General features: G+C 45.7%; 6 protein-coding genes across 6 annotated transcripts; 3 read left to right on the forward strand and 3 right to left on the reverse strand.

Annotated features, from left to right (window-relative positions):
- The first annotated feature begins 1154 nt into the window (after nt 1–1154).
- Nucleotides 1155–1564, forward strand: LOC110677873 (histone H4). The gene has a single exon (XM_021849607.1). It carries the CDS (start codon nt 1206–1208, stop codon nt 1515–1517), a length of 312 nt encoding a protein of 103 aa, XP_021705299.1. The 5' UTR covers nt 1155–1205; the 3' UTR covers nt 1518–1564.
- A 5509-nt stretch (nt 1565–7073) lies between these two features.
- LOC110678242 (histone H1-like) lies at nt 7074–7754 on the reverse strand. Its single transcript, XM_021850861.1, has one exon. It carries the CDS (start codon nt 7752–7754, stop codon nt 7074–7076), a length of 681 nt encoding a protein of 226 aa, XP_021706553.1.
- Nucleotides 7755–9828: 2074 nt separating this feature from the next.
- Nucleotides 9829–10358, reverse strand: LOC110677870 (histone H2B). The gene has a single exon (XM_021849603.1). The coding sequence runs from the start codon at nt 10253–10255 to the stop codon at nt 9881–9883; it is 375 nt and encodes a 124-aa protein (XP_021705295.1). The 5' UTR covers nt 10256–10358; the 3' UTR covers nt 9829–9880.
- Nucleotides 10359–14576: 4218 nt separating this feature from the next.
- On the forward strand, nt 14577–15076 carry LOC110677871 (histone H2A). Its single transcript, XM_021849604.1, has one exon. It carries the CDS (start codon nt 14654–14656, stop codon nt 15026–15028), a length of 375 nt encoding a protein of 124 aa, XP_021705296.1. The 5' UTR covers nt 14577–14653; the 3' UTR covers nt 15029–15076.
- A 5640-nt stretch (nt 15077–20716) lies between these two features.
- Nucleotides 20717–21275, forward strand: LOC110677874 (histone H4-like). Its single transcript, XM_021849608.1, has one exon. It carries the CDS (start codon nt 20917–20919, stop codon nt 21226–21228), a length of 312 nt encoding a protein of 103 aa, XP_021705300.1. The 5' UTR covers nt 20717–20916; the 3' UTR covers nt 21229–21275.
- Nucleotides 21276–26210: 4935 nt separating this feature from the next.
- LOC110678243 (histone H1-like) lies at nt 26211–26891 on the reverse strand. The gene has a single exon (XM_021850862.1). It carries the CDS (start codon nt 26889–26891, stop codon nt 26211–26213), a length of 681 nt encoding a protein of 226 aa, XP_021706554.1.
- Nucleotides 26892–27646: the final 755 nt, after the last annotated feature.

The following is a 27646-nucleotide window of genomic DNA, read 5'->3' on the forward strand; positions in this document are numbered from 1 at the left end:
CCGCCATGGCGTTGCTCGATGTTGAAAAAGCATTCGACAACGTCTGGCACGACGGCCTGGTGTACAAGCTGCACCGATACAATCTTCCCACCTATTTGGTGAAAATCATCAAAAACTATCTGTTTAACAGGACGTTCAGGGTTTCCCTTAATGGAGTCAACTCAGACCCTCACAACATCCCCGCAGGTGTTCCACAGGGCAGTATTTTAGGTCCCCTACTATACAACCTGTTCACCTCGGACATGCCTCAGCTCCCTGAAGGCGGCTCTCTGTCACTGTTCGCTGACGACACATCAGTCGTCTACAGCGGCAGATTCACGAGAGCACTAACATCTCGACTCCAGAGAGGCCTGAACGTCTTGTCAGATTATTTGAACAGCTGGAAGATCTGTATCAACGCAGCGAAGACCCAGGTCATCCTCTTCCCCTATTCCAAATCCCCCAGACTTGTTCCGGCTGAGGATTGTAAAATCACCCTCGGTGGATCAACGGTGGAATGGTCTGATGCAGCCGACTACCTTGGGCTAACGTTAGACAGCAAGCTTCTCTTCAGACAGCAGGTTGACAAAACGGTCACTAAAAGCAACATCTTGCTCAAAGCATTGTACCCCTGATCAACCGGAAGTCAACTCTGTCTCTGAAGAATAAGCTTGCTGTTTACAAACAGGTCATTCTTCCAGTAATTGAATATGGCGTTCCAATCTGGGAGAGTTGCGCTAAAACCCACCATCTGATGGCTCCAGAGGACCCAAAATCAGTTCCTCGGATGATCCTCAAATAGTCCCCGGAACGAGGACAACCGAGGTCCACGTCTGGCTGAGATCAAAACACTAGGGAGCGCTTTGGTGATCGATTCGGCAATTTAGGGCTCGTTGCATCAATCGGCATGAAAGCGTAGCGGGACTCGTTAAGGTTTTAAATTTTTCTATGAGAGGAAAAATATAAGTTAGGTTACATAATTTCTCTATTTAAAAAACTACGCAGAGGCCAATTAATGGCCAAAAAAAAACATGGGGGTAAACACACAAAATTAAACCAGCTCAAAAAAACTTGACAACAAAAGTTGAAGGACCCTCGTTCAACTCTAATATTGTTACATACTTTTTACAACCTTGAAAATAAAAATGATTTAAATGAAAATGAAATTGGCGCAGCCATCAGTTCCAGTACTACCGTCGTCGAACACAGAACCAAATTCATCCAAAATGACCGGCCGTGGCAAGGGAGGCAAAGGACTCGGAAAAGGAGGCGCCAAGCGTCATCGCAAGGTTTTGCGTGATAACATCCAGGGTATCACCAAGCCCGCAATCCGTCGTCTGGCTCGTCGTGGAGGAGTCAAGCGTATCTCCGGACTTATCTACGAGGAAACTCGTGGTGTGTTGAAGGTGTTCCTGGAAAACGTCATCCGTGATGCCGTTACCTACACTGAACACGCCAAGCGTAAAACCGTTACCGCTATGGATGTTGTCTACGCTCTGAAGCGTCAGGGACGCACCCTGTACGGTTTCGGAGGTTAAATCGCATTCCAAAGTTTCGCTCTTCAAACGGCCCTTTTCAGGGCCACCAAACACACTCATCAAGGAGTTGATACGACAAATGTTCACACACTAAAAGCAAGGGTAATCTAATGGGACAAGCACTACACGCTTTTGCAGTCCGGCGGTGGCGTGGCTTGGGGAGAAAATTCTCGTCTCCGATTGGAAGACACCATAAAATGCCAATATATATATATACATACATAGTCTAGTCTAGTCAGCACTGTCATTTCCCGGGGTGGCACTACTGTTGTTACTTACTTGTTGTACTTCGGTCGGTTCGAAAACAACAACCGCTATGATGCCACGCCGGTGAAATCCAGTGCGTGCATCTTTCCATACCAATCTCACGTGCATGCATCTCAACTCCGGACTTCAGTGTCAGGTACGGAACGCTCGTCGTACCACTCCCTATTACCTATTACCACTCATCAAATTCCATTAGGATTGCGTTAGGAACTTCTTAGTTTGCCTCGCTCGGTTCCACAATGCGATGGACGAACAAATATTTCATCATGTTCCACACTGTACCTTATGAGAAATGTCCCGCTCACTGGATGCGGTTGCAATCAATATTTACAAGCACTGGAATTGTGTTCGCGCACCCGAAACGAAACGAAGGGAAAACGAATCACCGAACCGGGTGAGAGACGGGAATTTGAATCCACCGACGGGAAAAACCGGGAATTTGAGAAGGTCACCGGGAAAATCGTTTTGAACGAACATTTCCAAGCTTCGAATCTACAAACCACAACAAGCATTTATGACTTTGAACAAATCAGTTTCATTGAAATGTATTGAAAGTGGATGATGAAATGTCTACCGTAAAATGGGGTGTTTTCAAGCAACTTCTAGTATGTCAATAATTAAACAAAGGACAGCCCTACTACAGTAAGGACCCGATTTTGTCAGCCCCTCGATGAATTTTAGGCTGACCAAATCGGGTCATTTTATTTTGTTCCCGTTTTTCAAATTTCGACATGGTTACATGGACTTTTAAAGAGGGTACGTGGTAAAACATGACGATACCAATTTTTTGACAAATCTGAAATTGGCTGACAAAATCGGGTCAGTACTGGATTCTCTCGTCGCGTGCCAAACACAATTATGAGGATCCTATGGCAGATTTCTGAGATAATCATGAAAATGTGTGATTTTTGACGTAACTGCAAAACAGGGTTGTAAAGGAATTTGACTTTCGCAAATGAAACCATATTTTGCCAACAACAAAACATAATCTTTTTGATCAATAACTTTGATGCTTTCATTCATTTTCATAAGTTATGCTCAACCTCAATCAGATAATACATCAATATTATCGAACTTGGAACTCCTGCAAACGCAAACCGTTTTCTTTTAACTGCTAAATCTTTCATAGTTATTAATCTGGAAACTGTCAATACTTCGTAAAATTGTCTTGAATTGTTTTTGAGACTTAAATGCAACAGGATCATAACCTATATACCGTTAAGTCACCAGTCACCGTGCGGCCTCCATTCACCGTGCACATATACAAATTCCTACAGAATATTCATACAATTTTCACAAATCATTCTTTGGTCAGCAAAATAAGATAAAACTGATGAAACGAACTAGTTTTTGCCACAAATAATTTTGAAAAACCTAGTTTATGTAGACAAAATCATGTGAATTCTGTTTGATAACGAGATATTGCAACAATCTTAGTAGAAACGCCAAAAAATCACATTTTTTATTTTAACGATAGAGTATGAAATTTTTCAAAATTTCAACAAGTTTTCACTGTGGATATTATTAGTAAGATGTATTTCATCGTATGAGCAATGAGATTTAATGCAAATTAGAATTTTTATTGTGTTTCAGTCGAAACCCAAATGCACGGTGAATGGATCCTTTTCAATATATATGGATCCTATTACCGTGTATAGTGTAAAAGGCATGAAATTATGCGATAATATTAGATTTATTGTTATGTCGTCATTAAACTACTTCATATTTAGAATTTAAGTGAATATGGAATGGTTTGGACAATACAGTCAAACCTCCTATAACGATTTTAATAAAAAAATAATAATTTAGCCAATTTTTAAACTTTGTATAGTTTTTATTGTAAATGAAGATTTGAATACTCTTAAAAATGAATGCGCACACTACTAGCAACATAGTTGCTCCATTAACAACGTTTCTTCAAGATACAAAATCAAATCATGACGAAAACTATACGCACGGTAAATGGTGACACATAGAACGGTACGAGGCGACCTTAACATGACATTTTCAAACATAATTTTTGACTAATTTTTTGTTATGCATCACTAGTTTTAGATTTTTCCCTGAATTATTATATAATTGCCCGCTACGTAGTGGTATTCTAGTACGCTTCAAATTATTTGGAATAGTTTTATATTTTTTTGAAGTGCAAATTTTTCTTAAATGCACGGTGAATGGTAGCTTGACGGTACAGTTAACTCTCCCTAACTCGATATTGAAATTGTCTTGAATTGGTTTTGATACTTGAATGCAACAGGATCATAACCTATATATTTGCATTTGCTTCTTTGAATGATTGTTCTCCTTCGTCTTCGAAAATAGCCCCTATTTGTTTTGCTGGTCTGCTCGATAGGTAGACAGTTTGACAGTTCGATAGGTAGATTTGGTTTCACTCTTCGCGCAACTCGGGTGCCTCTGAGAAAAAAAAAAAAAAAAAAAAAAAAAAAAAAAAAAAAAAAAAAAAAAAAAAAAAAAAAAAAAAAAACCATATTTTCAGGGCTAGACATTTTAGTAATATTCAGTAACAAACAAAATAGTCCCCTTAACCTTTACAATGCAGTGTTACTTCACGGAACAAGCCTAAAGTATAATGGAACATATATCGGCATAAATCGAACGAGTTTTGTAACTTGGAAAAAGTAGTAGAAAAGATAATCCCCTAACACCCCGCTAACTTTCAAAAAGAAACTTTTTCCATAAGAAATATTAAAAGGCGAAATCTAGATAACATTTTCAAAAGCTTTTGTCTGCGTTGTGATCTCAATTAAATATACTTATGTTCTGGGTTACTCACATAGTTTTGTTAATATTGTTTCATTGTTTTGTAGTTAAATCTTTTTTGCCAATAAAATTCTTTCAAAAATGGTTTGAATCGTTTTCAATATCTAGACTCCACAATACCTAATATTAATAGATATCCCCGATCACATAATGCAGCTCACAATCCTCCGAACAAAGCAAGCATTTCAGATGACTGATATATCGACTTCCGACGTTTTTGTGACTTTTCAAACTTGATGGAGAAGTTCAATCCCTTAAAACCCCACGAGTCCTTAACACCCCATTTTACGGTACTAACTTCTTAAAAAGGTTTCACTTTTCTCAATAATTAGCAATGTAGTACCAAACAATGTTTGTTTGATTTTTTGAGCTTGGCTCTAACTTTTTGACTCAAGAGTTTGAAAGAAAAGTTTACTAGCCTAAAATAATCTTGCCGAAAGTTTTTGCACTCAAACATATTGGATACAAAAAAAAATCCTAAGTTGTTGAATATTCATACCACAATAAATCCAGATTTCCTTGGGAACAGCATTTTAAGAGTTTCTAATCTCTCATTAGTTAACTAATCGATTACAAATTGAATAGGTAAGGTAGATGCTGCTACATGTGTGGGTTTGTTTTATTTTTTTAATTCACCCTAGATTTAATTACTTTAGAGAAACATCAATTTAATGAAACACTGATTTATTTTGGCATCTGGAGTTTGGCATCGGCCAAATTATCTGAAACTCGGCAGTAAGACGCACTTGAAGAGCATAATGTTGATAAATAGCAGTCAAGGCCTTCCTTAGTGTAGTGGTAAAGTCGGTGGCTACAAAGCAAACCCATGCTGAAGGTGTCTGGGTTCAACTTCCCAACAAGCCATGTGAGCAAAATGGTCACATAAAAAAATAAAGTGAGAAGCCGGCCAAGAAAAATGAGAAGAAGAAGAGGCATTCGCAAAATCCCATGTGCGAAATAAATCAAAAGAATGAGCACAAAAAATTTTGATAATGAAGACGCGTTCACTCCAACGGAAATGCTCGACGTGTAGTAACAGCGGCGGAAGTAATTTACCGGTTTCAATTTGAGTGTCAGGAGCTCAGGGCCAAATTTTCGAGCCGCAAATTTTTCTCGGTGCACGCAAGCAAATGGCGGCGGTGCTCACTCTCTTTCTCCCGTACCCAAACTGCGATGGGGATGTGAGGCGTTCGATTCGCCAATCACGCTTAAAATCAGTTACACTGTATTGATTTGCTCTCATCTTTGGAATAGTGGAACAGCATTGGATTACGAAAATCAAACATACTGAGCAAGGTCGACCCATTGGCCCCGAAAGATTGAGATTTTCAGAAGCCAATCCCTGGGCTTAGTATTTTACTGCCAATTAACTTAATTTGCAACATCCACAAGAGTAATTTGATTATTCCGCAAGGAAAATAGTGGCAGTTCGCTCATACTGGATCAGCTGTCAAGATTACTTTGGTTATTAGCAGCAAACTGTACTTGACCGCTCTACTTGGGATGTCGATACTCAGCCTGCCCAGTAGGTCCGGTACGTACGGACCTGTGAACTAGACTATCGAAATGCATACATTTTGCATTTTGACACACGAACGCTTTATGTTTCGTTTTAGCATCAACTCACATCCAGGCGTCGGTAGGCGCGTGGTGTACGCACAGACCTAACGATCGCAAGGTCCTTGGTTCGATTCCAGGTTGCTGCGAGAAACATTTTTTGTTGCCAATGTTTGGTTTCATAAGGCAAAGCTATGAATTTCAACCCGATTTATTGTGGCGAATTTTCATAAGTGCATCCAATGTATTTCGATAGTCCATTTGCCTGAGTGTATTAAAAACGCACGGGCCTATCGATCGCAAGGTCCTTGGTTCGATTCCAGGTTGCCGCGAAAACATGTTTTGGTTTCACAAGGCAACGCTACGAATCTCAACCCGATTTAAATAAGGCTCCCCCAAAACTACGCGACTTTTTACGGCGACAGCGACACGATTTCGTTGTTGTGTCGCTGCAAGCACTCTTCTATGGAACCATCTTGACTGACACGACGCGAATCGCTGCGAAATCGCGACGTTTTTTTGTCGCTGTCGCCGTAAAAAGTCGCTTAGATCTGGGGGAGCCTTTAAGTCGATAGACTTCTTCAAATCCTTGAATCATTCGAGTGTATCAAAAGCTGTTCCTCTAGTGGAGGTTTGCTTTGGGTACGGATGCACCGCTACAGTGAGTGCCAGCCAGTGCTCGCCTACCTGTCCGGGCTTTACAGTTGCTGGCAGAGAAAGGGGTGCATGATTGGCCAATTTTATTGATTTGCGAAAGGGTTCGGGAAGAATTCGCCATTCAGTGGCAAAGTGCACGTAACTTTTCGGGGGGATTTATTTCCCTCTGGAAATAAATGGAAATGGAATATCATTGACTGTGCAACTCTTTGTTCTAAACTTGGATGGTAGTCCTGAAAAGGACTGATTGGATGTTAGATACTGTTTTACAACAGTACGGTTGCTGTCCCAAATTTACTTCTTGGCAGCGGTCTTCTTCGCGGCAGCTTTCTTGGCTGGGGCAGCCTTCTTCGGTTTTGGGGTCTTGGGCTTCTTGGCGGCGGTCTTGGAAGGTTTGGTGGCCTTCTGCTTCGGAGCAGCAGCCTTCTTCACACCACCGGCCTTTTTGGCAGCCTTGGCACCAGCAGCTTTGGCTTTCTTGGCTGCAGCCGGCTTCTTGGCTTTCTTCTCGCCGGCTGGCTTCTTGGCCTTCTTCTCCCCAGCTGGTTTCTTGGTGGCCTTCTTCTTCTCTCCGGTAGCCTTCTTGGCCTTCTTCTCGCCGGCCTTCTTCGGTTTCTTCTCACTGGCGGCCTTCTTAGCTTCAGCCTTCAGCTTGAACGAACCGGAAGCGCCGGTGCCCTTGGTTTGGACGAACTTGCCCTTCTCGACGCCATTCTTCAAGGCCTTCTTGAGGAATGGGGCAAGCTTGGCGACATCGCATTTGTAGTTGGCGGCGATGTACTTCTTGATGGCCTGCAGGGACGATCCGTTGCGTTCCTTCAAGGTTTTGATGGCAGCAACAACCATGTCGTTGACTGGGGGGTGGGTCGACGGCTTCTTCGGCTTGCCCTGTCCCTTGGGGGCCCTTGGCTTCTTGGTCTTGGCTGGCGAGGCAGCCGGGGCTGCGGCAGCGGCTTCAGTGGCAACTTCAGACATCTCGATAGGTAGCTAGAGTAACACTCACACGATGGCGATAGTAAACGAATGAATGACGGAAATTCTGGCAACAGTGCGGTGTTCGATTTCGTCGTCTGTGTTAGGGATGCAGACATGGTCGTCCACTGGATGACTGTTCGCGAAATATTGTACATATTTTTGGTAACACCTTTTTAAAACGCATTTTTCCGGTAATCGCACTAAGTATTTGCCTGTCTAGTATGTCCGTTTGGTGAGTGCATGAGTCTCGCTAGCAGCCCGTCATCGCCACATCGGGCCGGTTTCGCGAGAAGCACCGCTGAGACATGTCTTTACAGCACCCGTGCGCCATATGGTGTGGCTTTGCTCGATAAAACAATCAATAGTAACTATTGAAACAATACCACCCTGCACGGCGGTGGTGAATTTGGCAACATGAATGGTTGCTCTTTGCGGTGACATGCGGGTATAGCCAGTATGCCGGTGTCTAATGGCCCCTAATGAGCCTCAAACAAAGTCATTCCCAGTGCCGACGAGCGATGTTACGCGTTTGGTTTTAGTAAACTTTGAACAATGTTAATTTGATGTTTTTCATCAAACATACCGAAAACTTGGGCTCGACTATGACGTCAGTCACACAAGTTTGTGCCATTTTGTCCGGAAAACAATGTCACCAAACACTAATCACCTTCCACCTGTGCACTGTTGGTTGGTCGAATGTGTGCAAATTGCTGGCATTGCCTCAGCCATCGGCGGCAACTGCATTGGAAAAGGACAGTGCACGTGCTACTATGGATCTAGTTTATCTGAGAATGTTTTACTTCAAGAAGCAAGCAAGCAAAGCAAGCACCCTCCCTGCGGTGGAATCTGCAAATGAGCTAGTGCGAAATCTGCCCGAATAGGCATCGGTTTTGCTAGCTGCAGTTGCATCGAATGAACATTCCATACAATCTCTTCTGGCGGCAGTAGTACCGGACATGTCGCGCTGAATTCGCGACAAATTGTTCTCGGAAGTCCCTAACATGCCCCACGGCACGTGTTCCCGGTGTAGAAACTGCACCCTACACTCCCCCGATCGAGATATATTTTTGTGTACAGTGCCCTCAGGGGCTGTTCAACGTGTCTGTCCGTGCTAGTACTGAGCAACACCCGAGCCAGGAAGCCGAATGGCAACCACACAACGTGTCATGTCACCATCATTCGCAAATTTCATAACGCCAACAATGACCATTTGCAACGCGCCCACCACCCATTGTGTATAAGAATGTTTTCCCAATTTCGTTTGACCCGTTACATCTCGAAGACACACCACCCACCCATGAACTATGTGAATGGGCCCCATCAATGGGAACCGATTGATGGCATTATCGAGATTATCCGATCGATAACATTTGCATCAACTGTTGTTCGATAAACGTTATTATGATAGCCTGAACTGCTGGGATGCTCTTACGAGATCGTTTGTAATGGGACGCTAGAAAACATAATGAGCTTCTTTCCAATACGTTGAGAAGAAGAACGAACGAACCACGAAACTTGTCATCATGCCTGCCTAGCTAGCTAGTCCTATGATGTCAAAATTGTCTAAACTACTAACATGCAGCACAACCGATAGCAAAAATGAAGTTGTTAAGGTGCAACATGGCAATCAGCATAAATATTGAACTTTAAACGTTCTGCTAGTGAATGGAGTGTGGTTAAGGTACAACATTTTTTTGCAATCAGCAGAAATGTTGAACGTACGAAGTGGATCTTCTTGTTTTAAATTCAAACGGATGGAAAAACTTAGATCTAGGGTTTTTTTTGTGAACAGATGTTTCCCTATACTGCTTAACAATGAAATTCCTATTATTTATTACGCAGCTGAATGGGGATCCAAATCTCTGCAACTGTAATCGTTATAATTAATCAATACTGAAACTGATAACATCGAATAAATAAAATGAATTGGATAAATTCAAACTGATCAGAGAGGGGGGTGTTGTCACGTATGAAGTCACCGCCGTGACACTACCTCAGTCGGTTCAATAGTGTGATAAAACAGTCTAGTGTCAGATTTTCAAAATCAACTCTTTTTCGGGATTGAAATAGTGGCCCTGAAAAGGGCCTTTTGGTTTGGTGTGATTGAACGCAGTGTCGGTCGTCATTTACTTGGAGCTGGTGTACTTGGTGACGGCCTTGGTGCCTTCCGAAACGGCGTGCTTGGCCAACTCTCCCGGGAGCAGAAGCCGGACGGCGGTTTGGATTTCGCGGGATGTGATCGTCGAACGCTTGTTGTAGTGGGCCAGGCGGGAGGCTTCGGCGGCAATACGCTCAAAGATGTCGTTGACGAAGCTGTTCATGATGCTCATGGCTTTCGACGAAACGCCAGTGTCGGGGTGAACTTGCTTCAACACCTTGTAGATGTAGATGGCGTAGCTTTCCTTCCTGCGCTGCTTCTTCTTCTTCTTATCGCCCTTGACAATGTTCTTCTGGGCCTTGCCGGATTTCTTCGCGGCCTTTCCGCTGGTTTTCGGTGCCATCGTGCTGCTAACGTTGTTTTAGATTCCAAACGAAAACTGAAACTGATGCCCGACCGAACCAGTCGGTTCTCTTTTATACCCGTAGAATGGTGAGCGCTGTTCCGCCCCTTCGCTTCGTTTGCTACTTCATCCATTTCGTTCGCACCATCCTAGTATGAGTGCAGCGCAGGGCTACGCATGTATAAAAGATACCCTCATCCGGTGAAATCACCATTCAAAACGTGTTAGCCGATCAGATCGGACGTCTTTTCGGTGCTCTCTATTCGTTCTTGGCAAAGTATTAGTTTTTTCTCTCGCGTTGTCCCACGCTTCGTCACTCCCCAGTATGGGCAAACCCGGCCCCTCCGGGACGCAAAAGCGTCGAGCAGACGCCACCGTGGAAGAAAACGTGAGCAAGCGCGTGCTCAAAACCAACCGGTTCGCAGTCCTCGCGGAAAGCGTGGAAAAAAAGGAACGATGTCCGCCGTTCTATACCAAGGGCTTTCCGGAAGAGCTCTACTCGAAGCTGGACTACTACGTCAAGCAAGGCCTGCAAGTGACCCTCCGTCGGTGCACGGATGGGTACAAAATCACCGTTCCCTGTATCAAGCACTACCGTGCGGTGGAGACATTCCTGAACATCAACAAGATGGAATACTTCACCCACGACATGGAAGCCGACAAGCCCTTCAAGGCGATCCTTCGGGGCCTGGATGACATGGAGACCGACAAACTGGAAGCAGAGCTACAGGAAGCAGGTCTCAAGCCGGCGAAGATTTTCAAAATCAGGCGCCACGACTCCAACAAGAGGTACCGCGACCAGCTGTACCTGGTCCACTTCCCCAAGGGCTCCACGTCGCTGAAGGAACTACAGGACATCCGTGCCCTGTTCTACCACGTCGTTCAGTGGGAACGATACAAACCGACCTACCGGGAAGTTACGCAGTGCTCCAACTGCCTGAATTTTGGCCATGGGGCCAAAAACTGCCACATCCAAAGCCGCTGCTCCAACTGCGGGGACAACCATGCCACGGCCGACTGCGCGGCCGAGGAACCGAAGCCCATCTGCGTGAACTGCGGCCAGGGACACTCATCAACAAGCCGCGCCTGCCCGAAGCGAGCTGAATTTATTCAGTTCCGGCGGCAAGTGAACCAACGAAACCATCGCCCGAAGAAGCAAGTAGCCATCGACCTCAGCAACTTCCCGGAGTTAGCACCACCCAAGGGAACCATCCCGGTCCCTGAATCCCAGCGGAAAAGCAACACTGGACCTCCTCCTGGTTTCTGGGCTAGCGCACCTGGAGCCGGTCCGCCAAATTCGTCGTTCCAACAAGGGCATCCGCCCCCGCCGCCCCCGGATGGCATGACGCAAGTGCTGAACCAATTGACATCGCTGGTGACAGAGATGCAGAAAATGCTCATGCAAATGATGCAGTTTTTCATGCGTTGCAATGTTCAGCCTAAAGCTCCTTAATTGGAACGCCCGTTCTGTGGCGCAAAAACAGCCGGAAATCATTGACTTCCTGCATTCCAACGAAATCGACGTAGCGTGCCTCTCGGAGACACACCTTAAACCGCACAAGAACTTCAGCCTCCCTCATCATACCATCGTCCGACTCGACCGGATAAACCATCAGCAAGGTGGTGGCGTGGCTATCGCAACCAGAAGAGGCCTCCAATACCGGTTGCTCCCAGACTTCCGGCTATCGTGCATCGAAGCTGTCGGCATCGAACTGATGTCACCCGACGGCCCCATCATCATCATCGCTGCCTACTGTCCCACCCAGTGCAGAGACTCCGACGGCTCCATAGCACGCTTCAAGAGCGACATCCAGAAGCTGACCCGGCGGAAGCAACGATATATCATCGTCGGTGACCTGAATGCCCGGCACGCTCTGTGGGGCAACTCCAGGAACAACAAGAACGGTACAGTGCTGGCTGATGACCTCCAAGCCGGGCATTATGTCGTTCTTCATCCCGATTCGCCGTCTTTCTTCTCGCCGGCCGGCGTAGGATCGACCCTGGACATCGTTCTCACCAACGTTGCGGACAACTGCTCTCCCCTCCGCTCCGTGACGGACCTGTCGTCGGACCACCTCCCAGTGGTTTTCGAATTGGATCACTCAATTAATCAGTGCCAACAATCCCAGCGGCGCAACTATCATCGAGCGAACTGGCCCCAGCTGCAGCGATTCATCGAGGACCGTGTTCCTGACGACCCTCCAATGGAGACGGTAGAAGAAATCGACGCCGTGCTACGCTGCCTAACGGATGACATCGCCGAGGCGGAACTGAGGTACATCCCGACGTCCCCGATGACACGTAAGTTCGCAAATCTTGACGTAGAAACCAAAAGAATTATCTCCCTTAGGAACGCCGTCAGACGGCAGTTCCAGCGCACAAAAAATCCAAATAGAAAAGTTCTATTCAAAAAGCTAAATAGGATCATTGCCATTCGCGTGGAGAAGATCAAAAACAGGCAGTTTGAGCGTGAAATCAGGGCTTTACCCAGTTACTCGAAGCCCTTCTGGCGCCTAGCTAAGGTACTTAAAAATAAACCTAAACCCATTCCACCCCTCAGAAGTCCAGGTGATAACATAGTACACCTAACTTCTGAGGAGAAAGCAAGTTCTCTCTCCCAGCATTTCATGGCCTCGCACAATCTGGGTCGTGATATCATTAGCCCGATGGAGGAATCGGTATTCGAAAGCGTTTTCCAGCTTGCCCATTCACCATGCGAACTGCCAGACGACCAGAAGGTCACACTGGATGAGCTATCTAGTGTGATTAAATCCACCCGCAATATGAAGGCCCCGGGCTTTGACGGAGTCTTCAACATCGTGCTGAAAAACCTTGGACCCAAAGCCCGCACACTCCTAGCTAACGCGTTCAACCGCTGTTTGGAGATTGGATACTTCCCGGCCGCCTGGAAGCGATCGAAGGTGGTGCCCATCGCCAAGCCTGGAAAGGACCCTACCAGCCCAACGAGCTACCGCCCGATAAGCCTGCTATCCGCTATCAGCAAACTTTTTGAGAGGGTGATCAACACCAGACTCGTGTCCCACACCGAGCTGAACAACATCCTCCCGGACGAACAATTTGGATTCCGGCGGGGACACTCGACAGTCCACCAACTCCAAACGGTGACGAACTCCATCGGCAGGGCGAAGGCCGTCTCAAAGACAACCGTCATGGCACTCCTTGACGTGGAGAAAGCGTTCGATAATGTGTGGCACGACGGTCTGGTCCACAAATTGCTCCGGTATAACTATCCAGTATACCTGGTGAAGACCATCTCCGACTACCTCGATGGTAGATCATCCCAAGTCTGCATAGGCAGCACTCGAGCGGACCCGTACCCGGTCACCGCTGGCGTCCCCCAGGGCAGCATTCTGGGGCCATTACTGTACAACGTGTACACGTCTGACGTCCCACCCCTGCCAGGTGGAGGTACACTGTCCCTGTTCGCCGATGACTCCGCGATCAGGTATGTTGGGCGTGTCATGCGGTCCCTCGTATCCAAACTCCAGAGCGGACTGGACACTTACATCCAATACCTAACCGACTGGAAAATACGCGTCAACGGTTCCAAAACGCAGGCCATCGTGTTCCCGCACCGCAACTCTGACCGCCTGAAACCCACGACCAAACTCAGGGTGCAAGGCGTCGAAATCGAGTGGTCTGCCGACGTCCAGTACATCGGACTTACCCTAGACAGCAAACTGCTATTCCGACAGCACGTTACTGATCGAGTGGCAAAAGGGACCACGATGATGAAACAGCTCTATCCGTTGATAAATCGCCGATCCAAAATGTCCACTACCAACAAGCTGGCAGTATTCAAGCAAATCGTTGCCCCTATGCTGGTGTATGGGTCCCCGGTGTGGCACGGTTGCGCAAAAACGCACATGAGAAAAATTCAGGTACTCCAAAATAAGTACCTAAAGATGATCTGCAACCTCCCTGCAAGGACACGAACCACCGAAGTCCATCGGTTGGCCAACATTGAACCCATTGATGCGAGAATGGCCAAAATTGCTGAGAGACATGAGAGAAAAGCTCAAACATCAGAATACGAAAACATCCGAATGTTATACCCATAGGTTTAGGTTTTAAGTTAGGATTAGGATTTAGTGTTAGAGAAAAATAAAAATAACAAACACGTACCAAATGTACAGAATGTAAAACGTTATCGAACTATTGGAAACTAACTTGTAAGAACAAAATTTAACGAAGATGAATAACTGTTGTACAGTTGAACCACTTAACCTGTAAAAAAATTATTGTAACAAAACCAAAAACAGCTGAATAAAAAATATTTAAAGTCAAAAAAAAAAAAAAAGTGAAATCACCATCAGTACCGCTTACGTACGCTTCGTGAACGTTTGTTTCTCAAGTCCACTCAAACTCAACCACAAAATGTCTGGCCGCGGCAAAGGAGGCAAAGTTAAGGGAAAGGCAAAGTCCCGTTCCAACCGCGCTGGATTGCAGTTCCCAGTCGGTCGTATTCACCGTCTGCTCCGGAAGGGCAACTATGCCGAGCGTGTCGGTGCCGGCGCTCCAGTCTACTTGGCTGCCGTTATGGAATATCTGGCCGCTGAAGTGCTCGAATTGGCAGGAAACGCTGCCCGTGACAACAAGAAGACCAGAATCATTCCCCGTCATCTGCAGTTGGCCATCCGCAACGACGAAGAATTGAACAAGCTGCTGTCCGGTGTTACCATCGCCCAAGGTGGTGTTCTGCCCAACATTCAGGCTGTCTTGCTGCCGAAGAAAACCGAAAAGAAGGCATAAGTTACACTGCGTGCATCAAACCAAAAACCGTCCTTTTCAGGACGACAATATCCAGTCCACCGCTAGAGAGTTGTTGTTGAAATATTGCAGATTTATCTAATTTAGCCACAGAGAGGATCGATGAAGAGATATCGGCCATATTATGACCATTTCTGAATCAATTCCTAGATTCCGCGGGGGGAAACGTTTGGGCTTCTTAAATGTTCTGTTCGGGATACCTCGAACTTTCGATTTTTGGAGTTCAATTTGCCGAAACAGAAACATAAAACATTGAAACAGCCAGCCCTGCGTGAGCTGTTCCTGAAGAGAGAGGAGGGTAAACTGTTCATCCAGTTCCTGCCCCATTTTCTACTATCTACTGCTTGACAATAGAAGAGTTGATGAAGCAGGTAGTATTTAAAAAACTTATATTATTTATTCGAGGAAAGGCTATATCAGGAGCTCCTAATATTAAAGGAATCAATCAATTTCCAAACCCCACAATTATCAATTATAACTATCATAGGGGTGTGTTTCAAAGTAAACAAGCCAAAGATTACGTTTCAATCATACGGTCAAACTTTCAATGTTGGATGTTCGAGTTGTCTAGTTTGTAGCAACAAGGGGAGGCGAGCTGGGAAAGCTTCTGAATCCGGAAAAGAGCATAAGAAGAAGGGGAAACATACGGCCGGTACCAGAGAATGAAGTCCGCGCTGGAGATGCACATTCAAAAGTGTGTGCAAAGCGAAGCATGAAGGGACAACTCGAGTTGTCGGTTGGTTGACGTACCTCCCTCATCAGTGTTGAGAGTATGATCGTTCGGTGGTAGGAGGAAGGTCAAGGGGCTTTAGGAAGTAATCGTTCCCCCAGGGGAACAAACAGTTTTAGGTACACTGAAGGGAAAATTGCTCACACAACTCTTTTAGGGAATGCTCTAGTGGCCCTGAAAAGGGCCGTTTTGTTGAGAATGGCAACTATAATGCAGACCGAATTTAAGCGCGTTCTCCACGGATACGGCGAGCCAGCTGGATGTCCTTGGGCATAATGGTGACACGCTTGGCGTGGATGGCGCAAAGGTTGGTATCTTCGAAAAGACCGACCAGATAGGCCTCGCTCGCTTCCTGCAGGGCCATGACAGCCGAGCTCTGGAAGCGCAGATCGGTCTTGAAGTCCTGGGCGATCTCACGAACCAGACGCTGGAATGGCAGCTTGCGGATCAGCAGCTCAGTCGACTTTTGGTAGCGACGGATTTCACGCAGAGCAACGGTTCCTGGCCGATAACGGTGAGGCTTCTTGACACCTCCGGTGGCTGGGGCGCTCTTGCGAGCGGCTTTGGTAGCCAGCTGCTTGCGAGGAGCTTTTCCTCCAGTAGACTTACGAGCAGTCTGCTTGGTACGGGCCATTGTGTTAGATGATGATTAATTTGCTTTCAATCCAAACGGATCAGTTGAAACGCAGCGACAGAATGAGGGTCAAAAATTTTTTTTTTTTTTTTTTAAATTAATATGTATGTATTTCATTTTTTCTTGTTGAAACAATCATTTTTCTTACATTCTAAGTGATACCGCTATAAGCTTTTCAAACTTTGATAGTTTTCATTTAGTTATTACTAACTTGTTTATGTTTTGTTGTTTGAATATTAATGATAATTTTTAAACATTTCATTGTTTTGTTTCATTATAATCTAAATCTAAACTACTCCTAACTATTTACACTATTTACAATATGTACAAAGAACCCATGTTAAACATAGATGTTCCTAATTATTGGCCATTCGGATTGAACAGTTCTGTTTCTATGTTTCAAAGCTACATTTTCCAGCCTTACCGCAATTGGGTCAAGATTTGCTAGCCGATGGACCTCGGCCGTCCTTGTGTTCCATGGGAGCTTCAGAATCATCTTTAGGTACTTGTTCTGAACGGTTTGTAGCTTCCTAATGTGGGTCCGGGCACATCCCATCCAGACCGGGGAGCCGTACAGCAACATTGGAAGGACTACCTGTTTGTAGATGGCCAATTTGTTGGTTCTGGAGACCTTCGATCGGCGATTGATCATCGGGTAGAGCCTTTTCAGCGTGGAAGTGCTCATTAGCACCCTATCGTTGACATGCGGTCGGTAGAGCAGCTTGCTGTCCATCAGAAGACCCAGGTATCTCACCACGTCAACCCAGTCTACTTCGTTGCCAAGCACTTTTATTTTCCCGTTCGGTTTGAGGCGGTCCGTATTCCTATGCGGGAAAACAATGACTTGGGTCTTGGTGGCGTTCACCCGGATCTTCCAATTTTTCAGGTACTTAACGTAGGCATCAAGTCCTTTTTGTAGTTTGTTCACTAGCGCTCTGATGACCCGCCCGGTGTAGCTAATCGCTGAGTCATCAGCGAACAGCGATAGGGAGCCTCTAGCTGGAAGCGGGGGGATGTCCGAAGTATACAAGTTGTATAGTATCGGACCAAGTATACTGCCTTGTGGCACTCCGGCTGGGATTGGGTACGGACTCGAGAGTGTACCGGAAACGCTAACCTGGGATGTTCTTCCGGCGAGGTAGTTGGAGATAATCTTCACCAGATAGACGGGACAGTTCTGCTGGAGTAGCTTGTGTGTGAGTCCGGCGTGCCAGACATTATCAAAAGCTTTTTCAATGTCTAGCAACGCCATGACTGTTGTCTTCGACAACTGCTTCGACCGCCTGATCTGGTTGGTCACCCTTTGCAGTTGGTGCACTGTTGAGTGCCCCCGCCTGAATCCAAACTGGACATCCAACAGTATATTGTTCGCTTCGGTGTGGTCCAGAAGCCTACGGTACACAACCCTCTCGAACACCTTGCTTATTGACGAGAGTAGGCTGATTGGTCGGTAGCTGGCTGGATTGGTGGGATCCTTCCCCGGCTTCGGAATGGGAACCACCTTCGATAGTTTCCAACTGGAAGGGAAGTATCCTATCTCGAGGCATCTGTTGAAGACATTGACCAGAACGTTGATCGCCTTGGGGCCAAGATTCTTGAGGACTATATTGAACACTCCATCGAACCCTGGAGCCTTCATGTTTCTCGTGAACTTGATGCTAGTCGTCAGTTCTGCTGATGTGACCCTCTTTTCAGCTGGAAGCGCGTTTGGTGTATTGGCCAATCGGTTGATGCTGTCGGTTACCAACGGCTCCATCGGACTAACTATATCCCGACCCAGATTATGCGAGGCTAGAAACTGCTTTGAAATGGCATTTGCCTTTTCACTGGCTGTTAGGCAAATTTTGTTTGGTTCTCTGAGAGGTGGTATTGGTTTGGGTTTTGTTTTTAACACTTTTGCAAGACGCCAGAAGGGCTTGGAGTAGTTTGGCAAATTTTTGAGATCTGTGTTGAACTGTTTGTTTTTAAACTTACTAACTCTATTGGCAATGATTCTGTTAAGTTTTTTATAGAGAATTTTACGGGATGGATTGAGGGTTCTTTGATATTGTCTTCTAATGCAATTTCTAAGGGATATTATTCGTTTCGTGGTATTGTCAATGTTGGTGAACTTACTTACTACTGCAGTTGATGGGATGAATCGGGACTCCGCCTCACCAATGGTATCAGTGAGTTCTCGGAGAGCATTGTCGATGTCTTCCGCCGTCACCAGAACCGGGTTCTCATTGGACCGATCCTCGACGAACTGCTGGAACTGGGGCCAGTTCGCACGATGGTAGTTTTTCCTCCGATACTGTTGTCGTGGATTGATGGCATGTTCCACCTCGAAAACCACCGGTAGGTGGTCAGATGGCAGCTCTGTCAAGGCGACCAAGTTGGAGCAGTTGTCCGAGATGTTCGTGATGACAATGTCCAATGTGGAACCAGCTCCGGCCGGGGAGAAGTGTGTTGGAGAATCCGGATGGAGAACGACATAGTGCCCTGCCTGAAGGTCCTCGGCAAGCACCATACCGTTCCTGTTGTTCCTCGCATTGCCCCACAACGAGTGACGGGCATTGAAGTCGCCAGCCAGAATGAACTTACCCATCCGTCGAGTCAGCTTCTGGAGATCGTTTTTCAAGCGAATGGAGGAACCATCCGAGAGCTTGCTCTGTAGTGGATTGTAGGCTGCAACGATTTCGATTGGCCCAGTCGGTGTAAGCAGTTCTACTCCGACCGCCTCGATGGTGCTCAATCGATAATCCGGCAGCGCACGGCACTTGAATCCCTTGCGAACGGCAATGGCTACGCCACCACCATGTTGTACACCAGGGCGATCCAGTCTGAAGACGGAGTGCTCCGGCAGGTAGAAACTTACGGACGGCTTCAGATGAGTTTCCGTAATAAATGCGATGTCGATTCGGTTGGCTTCTAGAAACTCGATGAACTCTAGATGTTTGGCCGCCAGGGAGCGGGCGTTCCAATTAGCAACCTTGACGTTGAACGTTGAAGCTGAGGAACATCTGCATCATCTGCATCATCATTTTCTGCATCTCAGCAACGAGAGCGGCGAGATGTGCAATCGTGCTGGACACAGATGTTGGAAGGGCCTCCGGTTGCGGGAAGCCTTGGTTGACTGGTTCTGAGCCACCATTCGGATTGCCCCACCTGAATCCGGGCGGGATGCCACCAGGGGGAGCTCTTGGCGGCGAACGTGAACGTTGCCAACCGGAGGATGACATCGGTGGAGGTAGCTCGGGAAACTCGTCGAGGTTGATGAGGTTTGGCTTCTTCTTCTTCTGCTGATTCGGCTGGTTCCTTGTTGTTGCTTGCTTCCGGATTCGTTGGTATTCCTCGAGCTTCGGGCACCGCTTGTCGGTCGACATGTGCTGTCCAGAACAGTTGGCACATCTGAACTCACAAGCACCCTCGAGAACGCAGTTTTCGGTCCAATGCTCCTGGGAACAGAAGTTGCACCTTGGCTTCAAGTTGCAGTTGCGGGTGCCATGGCCAAAGTTGAGGCACCGCATGCACTGCGTCACGCTGCGATTTGGTCCACGGTACGCTTCCCACTTGACAATGCAGTCGTTGAGGGTGCGCACTGCTTTCAGTGCTCCGAGAGTGGCACTTCCCTTCGCGAAATGTACCAGGTACAGGCAATCGCGATACTTCGTCGACGAGGTTGCCGCCCTCCTGTTGATGTTGAAGACAGCCAGCGGTTGTAGCTTGTACACATCCTTCAACTCGCATAGGATTTCGTTGGTGTCCATTTGCGAGAGACCGCGAACGACGGCTTTGAATGGTTTCTCCGCTGCCACATCGTGGGTGAAGAATTCTGCACCAGACTTGGAGAGGTACGTTTTCGCCTTGCTGAATTCCTGATCCGACTTGACGATGAGCTTAATGCCCATCCCGGTGAGCTGGAACTCGGCTCGGACGTTGATTGCTTGCATCACTTTCTTCAGCTTCTCGAGCGGAAGAGATTTCACCACCAACGGGGGCAGCTTCTTCTTCATCGGGGGAGAATTCGCCTTCATTGTACCACTGACGATCGCTCTCGCTTCGACCTGGGAACGAGGAACTCGCTCGCTCGGGGTGGCCGAAGTGTGGATGGAGCACTGGTCATCGTCGCGGTCGCTGATGTCATCCAACAGCGCGTACATGTTCGACTGGCTGGCATTCAGCTCGCGGCCAAAGTCGACTCCGCTGGAGGCACTGGATCGCTTGTCTTTCTTCGACAAGGGGCTGGATTGGGATTTATTGGGTGAGAGGCTCTTCTTCTTCCTCTTGCCACCCATTGCACTCGCGATAACTTTTCGAACTTACGAGGGTCAAAAAACCAGGCAGTCCTCTTTTATATGCTCATATCGATGCAGGCAACCAATCGGAAGCCACGGAAGAATAGAAAAAGCAAGAGAGGAAAGAAGAACTCAACCCTCGAGTGGGTATAAAAGTGGCCGCTAGTGTTTGGCGCAGCCATCAGTTCCAGTACTACCGTCGTCGAACACAGAACCAAATTCATCCAAAATGACCGGCCGTGGCAAGGGAGGCAAAGGACTCGGAAAAGGAGGCGCCAAGCGTCATCGCAAGGTTTTGCGTGATAACATCCAGGGTATCACCAAGCCCGCAATCCATCGTCTGGCTCGTCGTGGAGGAGTCAAGCGTATCTCCGGACTTATCTACGAGGAAACTCGTGGTGTGTTGAAGGTGTTCCTGGAAAACGTCATCCGTGATGCCGTTACCTACACTGAACACGCCAAGCGTAAAACCGTTACCGCTATGGATGTTGTCTACGCTCTGAAGCGTCAGGGACGCACCCTGTACGGTTTCGGAGGTTAAATCGCATTCCAAAGTTTCGCTCTTCAAACGGCCCTTTTCAGGGCCACCAAACACACTCATCAAGGAGTTGATATGACAAATGTTCACACACTAAAAGCAAGGGTAATCTAATGGGACAAGCACTACACGCTTTTGCAGTCCGGCGGTGGCGTGGCTTGGGGAGAAAATTCTCGTCTCCGATTGGAAGACACCATAAAATGCCAATATATATACATACATAGTCTATTCTAGTCAGCACTGTCATTTCCCGGGGTGGCACTACTGTTGTTACTTACTTGTTGTACTTCGGTCGGTTCGAAAACAACAACCGCTATGATGCCACGCCGGTGAAATCCAGTGCGTGCATCTTTCCATACCAATCTCACGTGCATGCATCTCAACTCCGGACTTCAGTGTCAGGTACGGAACGCTCGTCGTACCACTCCCTATTACCTATTACCACTCATCAAATTCCATTAGGATTGCGTTAGGAACTTCTTAGTTTGCCTCGCTCGGTTCCACAATGCGATGGACGAACAAATATTTCATCATGTTCCACACTGTACCTTATGAGAAATGTCCCGCTCACTGGATGCGGTTGCAATCAATATTTACAAGCACTGGAATTGTGTTCGCGCACCCGAAACGAAACGAAGGGAAAACGAATCACCGAACCGGGTGAGAGACGGGAATTTGAATCCACCGACGGGAAAAACCGGGAATTTGAGAAGGTCACCGGGAAAATCGTTTTGAACGAACATTTCCAAGCTTCGAATCTACAAACCACAACAAGCATTTATGACTTTGAACAAATCAGTTTGTATTGTATGTAATGTATTGAAAGTGGATGATGAAATGTCTACCGTAAAATGGGGTGTTTTCAAGCAACTTCTAGTATGTCAATAATTAAACAAAGGACAGCCCTACTACAGTAAGGACCCGATTTTGTCAGCCCCTCGATGAATTTTAGGCTGACCAAATCGGGTCATTTTATTTTGTTCCCGTTTTTCAAATTTCGACATGGTTACATGGACTTTTAAAGAGGGTACGTGGTAAAACATGACGATACCAATTTTTTGACAAATCTGAAATTGGCTGACAAAATCGGGTCAGTACTGGATTCTCTCGTCGCGTGCCAAACACAATTATGAGGATCCTATGGCAGATTTCTGAGATAATCATGAAAATGTGTGATTTTTGACGTAACTGCAAAACAGGGTTGTAAAGGAATTTGACTTTCGCAAATGAAACCATATTTTGCCAACAACAAAACATAATCTTTTTGATCAATAACTTTGATGCTTTCATTCATTTTCATAAGTTATGCTCAACCTCAATCAGATAATACATCAATATTATCGAACTTGGAACTCCTGCAAACGCAAACCGTTTTCTTTTAACTGCTAAATCTTTCATAGTTATTAATCTGGAAACTGTCAATACTTCGTAAAATTGTCTTGAATTGTTTTTGATACTTAAATGCAACAGGATCATAACCTATATACCGTTAAGTCACCAGTCACCGTGCGGCCTCCATTCACCGTGCACATATACAAATTCCTACAGAATATTCATACAATTTTCACAAATCATTCTTTGGTCAGCAAAATAAGATAAAACTGATGAAACGAAGTAGTTTTTGCCACAAATAATTTTGAAAAACCTAGTTTATGTAGACAAAATCATGTGAATTCTGTTTGATAACGAGATATTGCAACAATCTTAGTAGAAACGCCAAAAAATCACATTTTTTATTTTAACGATAGAGTATGAAATTTTTCAAAATTTCAACAAGTTTTCACTGTGGATATTATTAGTAAGATGTATTTCATCGTATGAGCAATGAGATTTAATGCAAATTAGAATTTTTATTGTGTTTCAGTCGAAACCCAAATGCACGGTGAATGGATCCTTTTCAATATATATGGATCCTATTACCGTGTATAGTGTAAAAGGCATGGAATTATGCGATAATATTAGATTTATTGTTATGTCGTCATTAAACTACTTCATATTTAGAATTTAAGTGAATATGGAATGGTTTGGACAATACAGTCAAACCTCCTATAACGATTTTAATTAAAAAATAATAATTTAGCCAATTTTTAAACTTTGTATAGTTTTTATTGTAAATGAAGATTTGAATACTCTTAAAAATGAATGCGCACACTACTAGCAACATAGTTGCTCCATTAACAACGTTTCTTCAAGATACAAAATCAAATCATGACGAAAACTATACGCACGGTGAATGGTGCACTAGTGTGCACGGTAAATGGTGACACATAGAACGGTACGAGGCGACCTTAACATGACATTTTCAAACATAATTTTTGACTAATTTTTTGTTATGCATCACTAGTTTTAGATTTTTCCCTGAATTATTATATAATTGCCCGCTACGTAGTGGTATTCTAGTACGCTTCAAATTATTTGGAATAGTTTTATATTTTTTTGAAGTGCAAATTTTTCTTAAATGCACGGTGAATGGTAGCTTGACGGTACAGTTAACTCTCCTTAACTCGATATTGAATTTGTCTTGAATTGGTTTTGATACTTAAATGCAACAGGATCATAACCTATATATTTGCATTTGCTTCTTTGAATGATTGTTCTCCTTCGTCTTCGAAAATAGCCCCTATTTGTTTTGCTGGTCTGCTCGATAGGTAGACAGTTTGACAGTTCGATAGGTAGATTTGGTTTCACTCTTCGCGCAACTCGGGTGCCTCTGTGACTTTTCAAACTTGATGGAGAAGTTCAATCCCTTAAAACCCCACGAGTCCTTAACACCCCATTTTACGGTACTAACTTCTTAAAAAGGTTTCACTTTTCTCAATAATTAGCAATGTAGTACCAAACAATGTTTGTTTGATTTTTTGAGCTTGGCTCTAACTTTTTGACTCAAGAGTTTGAAAGAAAAGTTTACTAGCCTAAAATAATCTTGCCGAAAGTTTTTGCACTCAAACATATTGGATGCAAAAAAAAATCCTAAGTTGTTGAATATTCATACCACAATAAATCCAGATTTCCTTGGGAACAGCATTTTAAGAGTTTCTAATCTCTCATTAGTTAACTAATCGATTACAAATTGAATAAGTAAGGTAGATGCTGCTACATGTGTGGGTTTGTTTTATTATTTTAATTCACCCTAGATTTAATTACTTTAGAGAAACATCAATTTAATGAAACACTGATTTATTTTGGCATCTGGAGTTTGGCATCGGCCAAATTATCTGAAACTCGGCAGTAAGACGCACTTGAAGAGCATAATGTTGATAAATAGCAGTTAAGGCCTTCCTTAGTGTAGTGGTAAAGTCGGTGGCTACAAAGCAAACCCATGCTGAAGGTGTCTGGGTTCAACTTCCCAACAAGCCATGTGAGCAAAATGGTCACATAAAAAAATAAAGTGAGAAGCCGGCCAAGAAAAATGAGAAGAAGAAGAGGCATTCGCAAAACCCCATGTGCGAAATAAATCAAAAGAATGAGCACAAAAAATTTTGATAATGAAGACGCGTTCACTCCAACGGAAATGCTCCACGTGTAGTAACAGCGGCGGAAGTAATTTACCGGTTTCAATTTGAGTGTCAGGAGCTCAGGGCCAAATTTTCGAGCCGCAAATTTTTCTCGGTGCACGCAAGCAAATGGCGGCGGTGCTCACTCTCTTTCTCTCGTACCCAAACTGCGATGGGGATGTGAGGCGTTCGATTCGCCAATCACGCTTAAAATCAGTTACACTGTATTGATTTGCTCTCATCTTTGGAATAGTGGAACAGCATTGGATTACGAAAATCAAACATACTGAGCAAGGTCGACCCATTGGCCCCGAAAGATTGAGATTTTCAGAAGCCAATCCCTGGGCTTAGTATTTTACTGCCAATTAATTTAATTTGCAACATCCACAAGAGTAATTTGATTATTCCGCAAGGAAAATAGTGGCAGTTCGCTCATACTGGATCAGCTGTCAAGATTACTTTGGTAATTAGCAGCAAACTGTACTTGACCGCTCTACTTGGGATGTCGATACTCAGCCTGCCCAGTAGGTCCGGTACGTACGGACCTGTGAACTAGACTATCGAAATGCATACATTTTGCATTTTGACATACGAACGCTTTATGTTTCGTTTTAGCATCAACTCACATCCAGGCGTCGGTAGGCGCGTGGTGTACGCACAGACCTAACGATCGCAAGGGCCTTGGTTCGATTCCAGGTTGCTGCGAGAAACATTTTTTGTTGCCAATGTTTGGTTTCATAAGGCAAAGCTATGAATTTCAACCCGATTTATTGTGGCGAATTTTCATAAGTGCATCCAATGTATTTCGATAGTCCATTTGCCTGAGTGTATTGAAAACGCACGGGCCTATCGATCGCAAGGTCCTTGGTTCGATTCCAGGTTGCCGCGAAAACATGTTTTGGTTTCACAAGGCAACGCTACGAATCTCAACCCGATTTAAATAAGGCTCCCCCAAAACTACGCGACTTTTTACGGCGACAGCGACACGATTTCGTTGTTGTGTCGCTGCAAGCACTCTTCTATGGAACCATCTTGACTGACACGACGCGAATCGCTGCGAAATCGCGACGTTTTTTTGTCGCTGTCGCTTAGATCTGGGGGAGCCTTTAAGTCGATAGACTTCTTCAAATCCTTGAATCATTCGAGTGTATCAAAAGCTGTTCCTCTAGTGGAGGTTTGCTTTGGGTACGGATGCACCGCTACAGTGAGTGCCAGCCAGTGCTCGCCTACCTGTCCGGGCTTTACAGTTGCTGGCAGAGAAAGGGGTGCATGATTGGCCAATTTTATTGATTTGCGAAAGGGTTCGGGAAGAATTCGCCATTCAGTGGCAAAAAGTGCACGTAACTTTTCGGGGGGATTTATTTCCCTCTGTGAGAGGAATGGAATATCATTGACTGTGCAACTCTTTGTTCTAAACTTGGATGGTAGTCCTGAAAAGGACTGATTGGATGTTAGATACTGTTTTACAACAGTACGGTTGCTGTCCCAAATTTACTTCTTGGCAGCGGTCTTCTTCGCGGCAGCTTTCTTGGCTGGGGCAGCCTTCTTCGGTTTTGGGGTCTTGGGCTTCTTGGCGGCGGTCTTGGAAGGTTTGGTGGCCTTCTGCTTCGGAGCAGCAGCCTTCTTCACACCACCGGCCTTTTTGGCAGCCTTGGCACCAGCAGCTTTGGCTTTCTTGGCTGCAGCCGGCTTCTTGGCTTTCTTCTCGCCGGCTGGCTTCTTGGCCTTCTTCTCCCCAGCTGGTTTCTTGGTGGCCTTCTTCTTCTCTCCGGTAGCCTTCTTGGCCTTCTTCTCGCCGGCCTTCTTCGGTTTCTTCTCACTGGCGGCCTTCTTAGCTTCAGCCTTCAGCTTGAACGAACCGGAAGCGCCGGTGCCCTTGGTTTGGACGAACTTGCCCTTCTCGACGCCATTCTTCAAGGCCTTCTTGAGGAATGGGGCAAGCTTGGCGACATCGCATTTGTAGTTGGCGGCGATGTACTTCTTGATGGCCTGCAGGGACGATCCGTTGCGTTCCTTCAAGGTTTTGATGGCAGCAACAACCATGTCGTTGACTGGGGGGTGGGTCGACGGCTTCTTCGGCTTGCCCTGTCCCTTGGGGGCCCTTGGCTTCTTGGTCTTGGCTGGCGAGGCAGCCGGGGCTGCGGCAGCGGCTTCAGTGGCAACTTCAGACATCTCGATAGGTAGCTAGAGTAACACTCACACGATGGCGATAGTAAACGAATGAATGACGGAAATTCTGGCAACAGTGCGGTGTTCGATTTCGTCGTCTGTGTTAGGGATGCAGACATGGTCGTCCACTGGATGACTGTTCGCGAAATATTGTACATATTTTTGGTAACACCTTTTTAAAACGCATTTTTCCGGTAATCGCACTAAGTATTTGCCTGTCTAGTATGTCCGTTTGGTGAGTGCATGAGTCTCGCTAGCAGCCCGTCATCGCCACATCGGGCCGGTTTCGCGAGAAGCACCGCTGAGACATGTCTTTACAGCACCCGTGCGCCATATGGTGTGGCTTTGCTCGATAAAACAATCAATAGTAACTATTGAAACAATACCACCCTGCACGGCGGTGGTGAATTTGGCAACATGAATGGTTGCTCTTTGCGGTGACATGCGGGTATAGCCAGTATGCCGGTGTCTAATGGCCCCTAATGAGCCTCAAACAAAGTCATTCCCAGTGCCGACGAGCGATGTTACGCGTTTGGTTTTAGTAAACTTTGAACAATGTTAATTTGATGTTTTTCATCAAACATACCGAAAACTTGGGCTCGACTATGACGTCAGTCACACAAGTTTGTGCCATTTTGTCCGGAAAACAATGTCACCAAACACTAATCACCTTCCACCTGTGCACTGTTGGTTGGTCGAATGTGTGCAAATTGCTGGCATTGCCTCAGCCATCGGCGGCAACTGCATTGGAAAAGGAC

This window comes from Aedes aegypti, chromosome 3 (assembly GCF_002204515.2).
Source record: "Aedes aegypti strain LVP_AGWG chromosome 3, AaegL5.0 Primary Assembly, whole genome shotgun sequence".
NCBI lineage: Eukaryota > Metazoa > Arthropoda > Insecta > Diptera > Culicidae > Aedes > Aedes aegypti.